The sequence below is a fragment of the Siniperca chuatsi genome, linkage group LG7 (genome assembly GCF_020085105.1).
Source record: "Siniperca chuatsi isolate FFG_IHB_CAS linkage group LG7, ASM2008510v1, whole genome shotgun sequence".
NCBI classification, from domain to species: Eukaryota; Metazoa; Chordata; class Actinopteri; order Centrarchiformes; family Sinipercidae; genus Siniperca; species Siniperca chuatsi.
Window position 1 is genome coordinate 3,643,362 of NC_058048.1, and position 12,750 is coordinate 3,656,111.

The 12,750-nt window shown below is 41.3% G+C and overlaps 1 protein-coding gene and 1 long non-coding RNA gene across 15 annotated transcripts in view; both read left to right on the forward strand.

Moving 5' to 3' along the window:
• Positions 1 to 2,600: 2,600 nt before the first annotated feature.
• Positions 2,601 to 12,750, forward strand: part of usp32 (ubiquitin specific peptidase 32) — a 79,314-nt gene continuing 69,164 nt past the window's right edge. For 7 of the 14 annotated variants that reach the window (XM_044202495.1, XM_044202499.1, XM_044202501.1 and 4 more), the window contains exon 1: positions 2,602 to 2,800. In XM_044202495.1, coding sequence (XP_044058430.1) covers positions 2,743 to 2,800 — 58 coding nt within the window. In that variant the 5' untranslated portion in view covers positions 2,602 to 2,742. Of the gene's footprint in view, positions 2,801 to 8,553; positions 8,587 to 12,750 lie in introns of all 14 variants that reach the window. The other 7 variants (XM_044202506.1, XM_044202507.1, XM_044202504.1 and 4 more) reach the window with 3 other exon arrangements.
• LOC122878950 lies at positions 8,600 to 11,996 on the forward strand. Its single transcript, XR_006378594.1, has 4 exons — positions 8,600 to 8,773; positions 9,694 to 9,814; positions 10,589 to 10,698; positions 11,444 to 11,996. It is a non-coding gene; the product is annotated as an uncharacterized LOC122878950 (long non-coding RNA).

The following is a 12,750-nucleotide window of genomic DNA, read 5'->3' on the forward strand; positions in this document are numbered from 1 at the left end:
AATAATCACTTAAAACTCCATTAGCATCACATTAATTAGTAGGCTATCTCATTAGCACCAGAAAGTTAGCAAACACATCAAGTGAAATCAAATTTATACACAAATAAACACAATTACACTACATTGTTGCCACTTGTTGGGAAATAACCAATTAAAAGCAATATAACAAATCCAGTTACACTTACACACCTGTGCTTATACACACTGCAGGCCTAATGGAACACTAAATGTGAATCCAAACAATGCACAGCACTCTATGTTCCAAATAAACCCATTTGAACACGTACAGGCTGTATAAAACATGCATTGGACGACTTGAAGTCACTCAAAAAGGCGTCCAGGTGGCATGTGCGTCACACGGCGGTAATACTGAGCAGGTGTATATTCATGATGGGAATTCTAACACCTTCCCTCTCTGTGCAGGCCCACACGGCCTCCTCCTCCTGGTAACCCTTGCACTGGCACAGTCCACCCGGCGCACCCTAACTGAATCGTCCGACTGTCGCGTCGCATTCAGTGGGAACCGGGTGTGACGCATTAGACGCACAACTCTGTCCGTTACTGTAAGTGCAATAAAAGCGTTGCAGGAGGCGGAAGCCCCCCGCGCTGCCCGCTGCCTTCCGCGCCCATGTTCAGACAAAGTTTCGGCGTCTGGTCTTTTTTTTCTGGCAGGAAAACACACAGATAATCTATTATAAACGATAGAAATTGATATTATATATGATATAAATGATCTGATAAATAACAACCCTTTTGATTTCTCGGCCCCTCTCCCTGCTGTGCTCCTGCAGTGCCCCCATCAAGATCTGCCCATCCGTATTTATGCGAAAGAGTATCACTGCTGTTTGTGATTGTGTATTTTAAATTATGCATATTACCTATATTATTCCACACATTTGTCAGGTGTCTCTAAACAGAAAGCGAGAGATGAGCTGTGTGTGTGTGTGTGTGTGTGTGTGTGTGTGTGTGTGTCTGTGCTTCACTGCTGCAGAAGAAGCGACGCCCTGCAGAAACACAAAGCTTTAAGTTCTAAATCCATGAGGTTATTATAAAGCTCGGCTCTTTACTGGGATTAGAAAAGAGCAGCGGAGCGGGATCGCTTGTTGGCGTGCGCAGCCAGCGTGCGGCCCTGCGCTGCAGCTTGGTAAAGGCCTTCCCCAGAGAGATTCACCTGGCTGCTCAGGCAAATGGCAGACAGTGGTGAAGTAGTAAAGGCCGACTCTGCTTGATTTGATTGGCTGTCTGGGCCACAAGCGACTACGCCTTGCGCTTGAAAGTTGAGAACTTTCGAACTTTATGTGCGTCTAAAAACTGCTAGAAAAACGCGACGCGTGGCGCAAGCGAGGAGCGCCAGGCGCACCCTTCACGGGAACACAGTGGTTCTGCTGGCGCCGCATCTCTGTGATCGCCCCTTCTCACCGTGTCCTAACGGAGTGAGAGCATCACAAACATCTGACTCTCTGTCCACACTGATCCCTTTAATATGCAGTCTGTTGCCATGTAAACACACCATGTACCTATCAGCTGTGCTCTGGACATGGAGAGGTTAACCACTCAAGTGAAAGATGGTGAGTACTTGCTAACTAGTTAGGTTTGCAGGCCTACTTTTTAAACAGATAACACCTTTTATATTGTGACATTTAGATGTTTCTTTACTGCAAGCTCTGCTGAGCATCCTGACAGAAAACACACAAAAATAAATCTATTTACTAGAAACCTCCAGCTCCCTGGCATCTCCCTCCAGCCAGCTGCCGCCTTATTTAGGTTAACTCATTAAAAAATTCATGAATCAACGTTCCTGGTCCGTGCTGCCGCCGACAGGAAGGAATAGAAACAGGCCGTGACAAAAGTTCAGCTCAATACCACCTGCGTTACACAGCGTTAGGACACTGTGAGGACACAGTGTTAGGACACAGTGTTAGGACACTGTTAGGACACAGTGTTAGGACACAGTGTTAGGACACTGTTAGGACAGTGTTAGGAGTGTGTTGGTACATGCCGAAGTCGTGAATATCTCCAAACAAAACCAAAGTGGTCTTCAGCGGTGTTCTACGCAGAGGGTACCTTGCCTATGAGCCAGCCAAGATTAAACTGGTACATTTTTGAATGCAGTTGCGCGTAAAGCTTCGCCGTAAACGTGAGAAGGGCAATGAGCCACCATTAGAATAAAGCGACGTTAACTGGCTGCCATGTGCATATGAATTAAAGTGAAGTGAACTGAAGACATAATAAAAATATACATTGAAAAAGTGCTGTATGAAGTACTTCACAAACTCTGGCACTGGGGGTCGCTGTGGTGGATGTAAGCTAGCGTTATTTAGCAGAGTAGCCACAAGGTGGTGCTCCTCGCTTTTCTTTGCACCCGAGACTCCACATACTCACACAGGCACACACATTGACAGCTTCATATGACTTAATAATGACGCATAATGAGTCAAAAAGCATTTTTTGTAATTTGCAAGAGCAGCGGGAAAACACTATGAATTTAGTGAGGTCAAAATAAAACGCCATGTCTGTCTGCCATGTCGGCTGTGTTTACAAGCAGTTGAAGGAGCTGATCAACTGACCTGTAGAATCAGATCATGTGACAGAATGGAGGCGTCACTGAAAACATTCACCCGTTCACCACATACACACACTACCAGGAACCCATTTCACAATAAACGGATAAGGCGAAGAACACTTCTGATCAACTCAGTTCATAACGTTTATTTCTTCACATCGCAATGAAATGAGGGGAGCATGGGGGCCAAAGAGTCGAGGATAGGATTCCTGTCGTATGACGAGGCCGTCAAAAGAGGTAAGCCGAAAAGCAATGGACTAAATCATCCTCAATTGCGCTAGTTTAGCTAACTGTCAGCTTTTAAGCTAGCCCGGTACATAAGAGGAGGGCGTCCTGACCACCCGTTGAAACCTAGCGGTTTAAGTAGCTTTGGTTACTGGATAAGGTAAACACCAGTCAAAAAATAATACACGGCCTCTACGGAACCGCAAGGATCCATTATTCAATTCGGCATAGAAAAATGTAGGAAAGCCTTACGGATTTTAATTATACGTTAAGTTAACAACAGCTAAGCCTGTATTTTCCGCAGTCGTCTAACCCCCAAAATACACAACGTTGGGCTGCAGTAGTAAGCGTTTCCCAGTAATTCAAGCTTAAATAATTTGTAGATAAATGTCACTGAATGGATTCTATTCATCCCGAATTTAGTTATTCTTCCCAGCAATATGGAAATGGTACTGACTGGTATTTTACGAGGCGTGTGCCTTCGCTCACAAGCAAGGTCACTTAAAATTGACAGATTTTTGGACTGTGCTTGGCGTGACGTTCTCTCCATAGCTAAGGGATGGGCTGGCTTGACAGCATTTGCCAAAACAGTTGTGCAGACAGCCTTGAATGTGTGTTAACTGTTATGGCTGACACTACAGTTTTCCACGTAGCTTAACGTTAGCTCTTGTCACCTTAGCTAACTTCGTTGAGTAACGTAACGTTAATGTCTGTGCTGCTACTAGCTTACTTATCTACTAGCTAGTTAGTTAGCTGGGTCGCTACAGCTAAGTTCCAGGGGGAAATGTCTCCAGACTGTTTGTTTTTAGCCTTCGTTTGGCGGATTTCAAGCCTAGCCATGTGATATGGACTAACGTTAATCGTCGGTGTTTGTGTTAGTGGACTGTCAGGTTGCTTCTACTAAACTGTACACAGATGAGTTAGCTAACTGTGTAGTCAGGACGTTTGGCGGAACGACAAACACATTTGCTTCACGTTGCTGTCGCTGCATTTAGTCTCTTAGAATATAGCCTGTGGGAATTCTTTTTAAACTGGGGGAGACATTGATTGCTCTCTGATCAACATCAAGCAGGGTCTCCTAGGCCAATGTATTTCACCTTCTATGGAATCATAGGTTCTTTCTATAACAGCATTTTGCGGTCAGATCAGGTTATATGCAGGAGTAAGTCTACATAGAACAAGCGAAGCACGAAGCTGGATAAGGCAGTGTTGTAATTGAAGTATAGTCTGAGTGTTGGTGCACTTATGTAAGATGTGGGTTAGCATTTATCAGGAAGCACATAGGAGATGGTATCCCTGATGGCCTTCTTGTTGCACTTTACTCCCTGGGTTGGCAACAGCTGAGCTTTGTCAGTCTGGATTCCAGGCTAAGAGAAGCTGTTACACATTCATCCAGGACACTGTCATATCTTTACCAGGGTCCTACGGGGAAATTAAAACAAACTGTCCTTTGCATTCATATTTATCTAAATGATTAGCGTATTTGACTGAAGTGTAAGTTATTTTCAGCCAGGATTCTTTGCTATTATTTTTTTAACAAACCTTAACCTTTTGTTGCTTCTATTGCTTAAATGGCATCTTTTCAATATCAGCTCCTCGTGTGGTGGTTTGGACATTCCTCAAGCTGATTGCCATTCCCACTCTGATGATCACATGTGACCCACACACACACACACACACACACACAGGCGGTGGAATTATCCAGCCATCCAGCCTTATCTGACCAGTCACATGGCAGCCTTCCTAATTCCCACAGCAGGCTCGACTGCAGCAATTATGGGGTCAGTTTTCATGGAAGCTCACTCTAGTTGGACACCAGTAGGATAATGGTCAGGGAGCATCCTGTTGGAAAGGTTAGACTTTGATGTGTTCCTGTAGTAAACCCAGAATCATTCAGACTTCCTTCAAGCCTAATTTTACAGGGTTGATTGTGCACTCTCTTTCACTTTGTTGAAGGTTTCTAACTGCAACACTGTTATTGCTACCATCTGTCTATGACTAGTAGTTTTTGTTGTAAGAGAGATATTTGTGTCCACTATAGACACAAAATAGGTTGCCCAAGTGTCTAATGGTCAAATATTTGCACCTGCTTAGACTGTTAGACTGAGCATATTCTTAAATAGAACAGTTGGATCAGTGCAGCATACATTTGTGCAACATAAATGTAATGAATTAAATTACAATAAATATTTTAAATTGATAAGAGATGAGAAATTGTTCCCAATTTGAAGTCATATAGAACATAATCCGTGTGGCTGCTTGAAATATCGGGTATGTTGCGATCACCATGCTGCCGCACTGGTTCTAAATACATTTATGGATTTTATCAACCTGCATAGGCATACAAGGCATTTCAGCGCTGACAGGTCTGCCACAATAAAGACGAGTAAAGTTACCAATTAGAGCAGAGATTTAACAGACTTATGTTGTAATGATCCAAAACAGGAGGTGGACACAACAGTCCGCTACACCAGAGTGGAGAATTGGGCGTCCAGGTTTTCAGAGGTGAAAGTCCTCTTTCCCTTTTCCCAAAGAGTGTGTTTAATGTTAGGATGGTCGAACATTTACTCGAATGGGAAAGAAACTGTCCCGGCGGATCATTGGTATGCAAAATTAGCATGTGTGATAAAATTAATTTGAAAAGAAGTCAAAGGCACAAGACTGTGTGAATAACTTAAAGAGAAAAGTCATCTGAAGTCCAAATATTGAATCAGCTGGGTTGCCTGCAAGGGTAATGGGAGTGTCGAGTTAGAGGTCGATTATATTATATTATATAAATAAATCCAGTGTTTGATTTTGGATCAGTTCTGGTGCAGTGTTTGTTCCTGAGTGAATGGCAAAGTCTTGAAATGCTAGATGTTTTAATTTCATAGCCCTGGGCAGGTGATTATGTTCATTGTGTCCATCGAGTGTCAGTCTAGTGTGGTTCTGTGGTGAGTAATGTCAAGGTTAACGTTTAAAGTCATTTCATTTTCATTTTATTTCAAACCTTTATTTAAACTTGAAGAACCATTGAGGTTGCCATCATTTGCAATGATGTCGATTTACATACAAGTTAAAAATAAATAGGACAAAACACAGATGAGAATAAAGAAAAATCAGTTCAAACAGTTAAAGTAAGTAATGTCATGGGGAGCTCTGTGAGACTGGTAGCCCCTGATAGCCAGTGTCTTTTGTGATGCTGGGCAACTGCAACATAGCCTGACTCTGTTGACCTTTTCATTTGTGAGACAGGCCCCAGGTGAAAAGTGGAAATCTGTTTGTATAGGCAGGGTTAGGGCGGATGTATACGGACATATAAATGTTTTTGGCATTTCTGCTTTATTTTTGGTAGTGATAGTAGAGAGAGGAGAGACCGGACAGGCAGGGGAGATTCGGCCGGGCAGCTGCAGTAAGGACTCAGCCATGATACATGGTACGCGCTCTACCTGGTGAGCTACCGGGTGCCCTGGATATATAAATGTTTTTGAAACAGGCTGTACGTCCAGCGTTCATAATGTTCATATGAATCAGGTTCTACTTCGTATATTTTCCTAGAGAGTCCCTGGAACACCCTCACGGGCCATTTGAACCTTTGTGGTTGACCACCACATAGATTAGTAATGCAGCAACCGTGATCATCACTCTAACTACTGTGACACCCTGCCTAACGGTCACCTGAGAACTGCATAGCCTAGCATTTCTGGTTGACGTCAGCAGGCCTTATCAGCCTAGGTGATAGACCGCTGCTTTGCATTCTTACCTTGTGCTTCCTGGTTTGTGGATGTAGATTTGTCTACTGCTGCCACAAAGGCTTCCAGTATGGTGTTTTACATGGAAACATGGGCAGGCTGATGTTTAGTTAGCATTTTGCATAGTAGATTGCTGTACCACAAAATAATATTTTCAGGTTGGCTGTAGATAGCAGGACTGTCTAGGATACAGTGTAACACTTTATTGATAACATACATGTGCAATATGTTTGTGTATGACATTCGACTGGAATATTGAAAAACTTGATGCATAGCCTATGGTGCGAGTCCTTAGCATTATAAAACACGCACGCATCTTTGATAAATGACTGTAACGTTTTATCAGTTTAACAATTAATCGTCAGTTTGACAGGCTCCTTAATCTGAGAGTTACTCAATCATTTTGGTCCTAGACTTTCTGCAACTGGTATAAATCAATAACACATAGTCTTAGTCCTTTAGTATTAGCAAAGGTGCACAACAAGGGTGTGTGTTGTCTACTCTCCTTTTCTCTCTGCACAACAATGCAGTGCACTGAGCTTTGCAGCATGATGTAGCCTCATCTAAAATTAAGAATACTAAACTGAGGCAACAGTTTTCTAAGCGCTACACCACATACTGCATACTTATTGTCTAAGTATTATAAAATGCTATGTTATGATATTCTAATCTTATTCAATGTCCTCTGTACATGCTGTGATAATACGGAGTTCGATGCAATACTTATATTTGCCCAAATAACCAGCTGCCCAGTGCACGCAGTTTTTGTAACTAATCCAATTTAGCTAATATGCTTGACAAATGAATAACTTTGCATTAATACAAAAGGCACTATAACACTCTCCTCCATCAGGTTTCATGCTTGTGTAACCAAAATAATAAAGTAAATCTCGTAGGTGGTCACAAACCTGTTGTGTTTAGGTCATACAGTGGTACCACAAACTGTAAAGACGGCAAAATCCAACATTTTCCTTCAACAAAAATGGGCTGGTTTTCCACAGCGAAAATAAATTCAGTGCTGTCTTATCTACCATCAGCTGTGTGAACTCGCTATATTGTTTTCTTTTCAGGTGCCTTATCATATCGGTCATGTTAAGTAGCTTTGATATCGGCTTGCAGACATTGCGCCTAGCTGTGGGGTTCCCATCGTGTTCACCTTTATTGTAGCTCCCATGGATAACGTCTGTTATGACACCTAGCGAGAATGGCTGTTGTAAAGGGACCAGCTTTGCAACACAAAGCTGAAACAAACAGGCAGCCCAAGTGGACAAAACAGAATAAAGTAAACAAAGGACTGGCATTGCACCAATCGTTAGGATTGACTCGCTTATTTATTCATAATCATGTAAGTCCAAAGGGCCTTTTTCACTGCAGACATTTTGAGTTGTCATAATAGGAAACACACCAGTGTTACTAATACCATTTATTGCTCCGTTTTATTCAAGTGTCACAGTAAGCCGTGACAGTGAGCCAGCGTGCACAATATCAGGACCCTGAAACTGAAGCTAAATGGAATCCAGCCATCATTCATTTTATTATTTACACCAGTGCTTTTCCTACTGTGACATGTCAACATGTCTTCTGTGAAAAAGGCCTGTTACACCGAAAGTTTAGTTACACACAGGTGAGCTACAACACAACACTGCACTACTGTCCAGTAAAATAATGACACAGTAGTTAAATGTGAATATTTTGGTTTGATTTTGAAACTTGAGAATTTCGGAGATTTAACTTCCTTTTAAAAGGCTTGACGGCACCCAGTTGTTATTTTTGTTTGATAATTAATTTATTTCAGATATTACTGTCACTGGAAAGCAAAACCTTTGCTAAACAGAGAGGATTATAGTATTATTGAGGATTTGTATAATCAATTCATAATTGTCTCTGAAAATAAAAATGTGATATTATTGTTTTATGTTGTTTTTCTCTTTTCAATCCCATTCAACATCAGCCTCATGATGAATGCTTAGTGTCATGCTCACAGGTGAAATGAGCTTTTTAAGGACAGCAGTCCCTGTATGTTTCTGCCTGCAGGCGTTTCTGTTGACAGTTCACCGTGACTAAAAGGTAACCGGGGCTCACGTGAGTTAAGTATTTGCATGCTTCTTCAGACGCCTCGGTGCTCCCTTTTGGGATGTTTCAAGTCTTGCTGGTAGCAGCAGGCCGGCCAGGCCCAGCTTATTTCATAGGACAGCAAACACTGAGTCACAGCAGGAGGCTTTGCTGGCTGCTGCTCTGCTGCCACGATAATTTAGTAAGTTGGTCTAACACTGAAAACCTGTGGTGAACGTGTGTGTGCTTCGAATGCAGGTGTGTGTGTATGTGTACAGTATGAGAGACAGAGAAAAGCTAAGGATGCAGTGCTGTGTATCTGGCAATAGCTTTTCATGTGATGGCCCCAGGCTTTGTCTGTGTGACTGTGTGTGTGGATGGAAAGTGTGTTGGAGCAGTTGCAGAAATCGGACCCATTGTTTGCTCTGCATTGAATGGTAACCATTGCAGTTAATGCAGCCCAGTGTCCTAGAATATACCCATTGCATCACAGCATCAACAATACACAAAGCGGTCTCCATAATGTGACTACTTTGTTTTCTGTCCCCATTTGTACATCTAATTGTAACAGTTTTGCTATTATCTGGTACTATTTTGTCATCAAGTTGGCTCAGTAGTATAATAGTATGGAGGACCACAAGTGTCACGGAAATAGTAATAAAGCATTTCATTAATTAATAACTAATTGTACAATAAAAAAGGCATTAATAAATGTATTTACACAGTCGCTTATTAATCTATAAATAGACTACATTTTAAAAAGTAATTCCTTATTTGATATTTTAATGTTAAATAAAAAGAGGAATTATAAAAAGAATTTACAAATGAAATATTAATCCATCAATAAATGGTTCAATTTAAAAAGGGATTTACTAAAACAGTCAAGAAGTACATCATTTTAAAATACATCAGTGAATTCATAAATAAATAATGGAATTTCAAAATCTATTTGAAAATGCAGATTAAAAAGAGAAATAAATCATCGCGTGACATCGAGTCACTGTTTCCTAACAGAAAAAGGATGCTAACTAGCTAGCTTTGGTGCGTGTGGTTGAAGGTGAAGATTCGGGACTTCACTGCTGACGGAAAACCGCGGCCGTGTTCGGCGCTCTTCTTACACAGGAGGACGGGAGACTGGCAGCTGCTGCGGTTACTGCAGTACACCCAGCTGCTTCATCAGGTCCACCGTCAGCAGGCCGCTGGTAATGTTACTGCCACCGGTGGAAAACGTGAGCTGTGCACCGTAAGTCATATTTTCTTAAGCTTGCTAACTTCCAGATGATTCAGCATAATGATTTCAATAATGAGAAGCAACGTATGGGAAGTGTTTGTTGTTGTGAAGGAGAGTAGCTATCTTCTAAAAGCCTGCAGCTGATAAGGCATAATGGCTAATGTTAGCTAGCATTTGCATCCTGTTTTGACCTACATCAGAAGACATCGGTGACCTCAGTTTGCTAACATTAGAACTCTGAAGTCTCGTTACACCTTGGTGACTTTGTTTGCACAGCTAATACATTTTAGAATTTAGTTTCATGTGGTGAAATGTTGGGAGATACTACAAGTAATGAAGGGACAGATCAGACGCACCCACACCCAGCGCTGCAGTGCTTATAGACCCAGAGCAACAGGTCTGTCCACTGGGCCTCAGCCTCCATCTGTGCTTCCCTGTGGCTCTCAGTGTGGCTCTCAGTGTGACCTCAGACCTTTCCGTTGTTCATCAGGTAGTGTGTCTTCACTCTTATGTCTAGCATTAGCTGTGCATGTTCAGTAGCAAACAAATCCACTGCATTTACATAATGGAGGAGGGCAAAATATTAGAAACCCCTCAGTATGATGCAGTCCGGTACAACCCAACACTGTGACCTCGGTAACACATCTCAGACTGAATATCAGCAAAAACTGAGCATTGTAAGCTTCGTACAGGTAGATTTTATGGCAGGGCTGTTGGTAGTTTAGTTTAGGTTGGCTGTTGTCATTACATTTTCTTTTTTAACATTTTGTTTTTGTTCTGAAACAGGTCTACAGAAAACTTGACCTGAAGCTGTGCTGGACTGCAGCTTCCACTCTAATGGAGATCCAGATGTGATTGTGTTAAAAACATCCATGAACACGGCACGCTGGAACCAGGTACAACATACCTTGTACATTCTGTGCCTGAAAATAATTAGTGGTCTAACCGTCCGTGGTGCTGGTTGGTGCTTGGTTTATTTTGGTACCAGTGCACTCCAGCCATATATATATATATATATATATATATATATATATATATATATATATATATATATATATTATAGTGGTGGCAAATGTCCCAGATTGTGCCAAGAATTGCTTGCATTGTTATTTTATAAAGGAGATGCAACACACCAAAATTCACAGATAATTATGTAGAGTAAAAATTAGGTTTTGAAAAATGTTAAATTCACCCGCTCCATCATGAATGAATCTTTATCTGCTGTTTCAGCACAGCCATTTTCAGAGTAAAAACACATGAACAAAAAAACATCATAACCGTCATGAAGATAATAAGAATTTATTGCAGGGCTGTTGCATTAGTTTTAGCTAGGTGTACCTAATAAACTGGAACTTAAGTATTTATTTTATTGGAATGTTCTGTCCCGTCAATGGTTAATGGCACTTTTTAGCCACAGGGTGGCAGCGTTGCCTCAACACTTCACACAATACACGAAAAATGTAGTTTTACAAATGTCCTACATGTTGTCTCTACTTCTGGGTTTATTCATATGTATGTAACTTGTGAACGGCATAATCAGCCTTTTCTACAGGCTTCTCTTGGCACAGTGGCAGCTGAGAGGTTGCTGTGATGGTGAGGTGTTTTATATTATATACTTTTTTTCCCGCTTCCTCTCCCCAGCATATGCATCGGCCCTCGTGGAGTTTCTGAAAGAGGGCGGCTCCAGGTCACCAGAGGCTCTACGAGGGAGAAGTGCTGTCTTGTCCTCCACTGCACCTGCCCCCCTTTCCAGATCCTGCCAGAAGATCACCAAGGATGAGGAAGTTGGACTGTATCTTGCACGGCATTCACAGTTTAGCACAGGAAACCAGCGCAGATGTTTTGGTTCCCAGTTTTCAGGTTGAGTTTATTATAATTCAAGACAAAGTCAGATCAGTCCTACAATTCATATTCACATTATCCTCGGCAAAAGACATACTCAGTCACATTTGTTTATTTGTGAGATATCTCAAAAACCTGGTAAGAGATTTTGATGAAATCTGGTAAACAATTAGGCCACAGGCTTGTTGGTTTTTTGTTTTAAATGTTTTCAACATTGCAAGAGCATTTTGAACATTTTCACTGTTTACTTTGCTTACTGTAAAAAAAAAAGGTCCGTGTGTATTTTTATGTAGAGCCAGATGCTAATTAAAACATTTTCTATTAATAAACTATTGAGGAGTGTACAGCTTTAGTTGGAAGTATGCTCTGAGTGCTTTATTTTTTTCTTTTGACCATACACATTTGGGACATCCACATACTATTTTAAAAAGTAAGAAGTCTAATCTTGTGTTTTGGTGTTAGCTTAACTCTTAGTTTACGTTTGTATTTAATGTGCCTTATTGTCTAAACTGCAATTCATAAACACAAGAATACATTAAAGTTTATTATATGACATTTTTATTAGTAAATAGCCCTTCTTCTGGACACAGCACATGAGGGTAAGGGCTTCCTAATGTGCCTGCCCAGAATGCTCTAGGCCCAGCGGACAACACAGCTTACAGGCAGGCCTGCGGATAGGGACACTATCTACATTTAAACCAGATAATCTTATCAACATCATCAGCGTGATATATGTAGTGATGATGTAAATATGGACAACTTAGAATAGGGACACAAAATTATGCAGATTAAGTTTTAATGTCTCCAATTTACTCTTATCTACATAGTAAAGTCTTCTTAGCTGTTCTATTCTCAAGTTCAAATAGGTAAAGTCAACGTTCCACATATAAAAAGTATATGATTTAAAAGCAATGATTTCTGGGTTTAAATACCTGCTGGCCACTCAGCACCTTATTACTTTGGTCCACAAGGCTTTTATTCCTGTTGTAGAGAAAATCGGACAGGAGTAATAACAGATCCCCTGTCCTGTCTCTCCCCTGCGGAAACGTTAGCGCGCCGTACAGCGTAGTGTGGAGCTATAATATGACGACTGAGAACAGCTGATA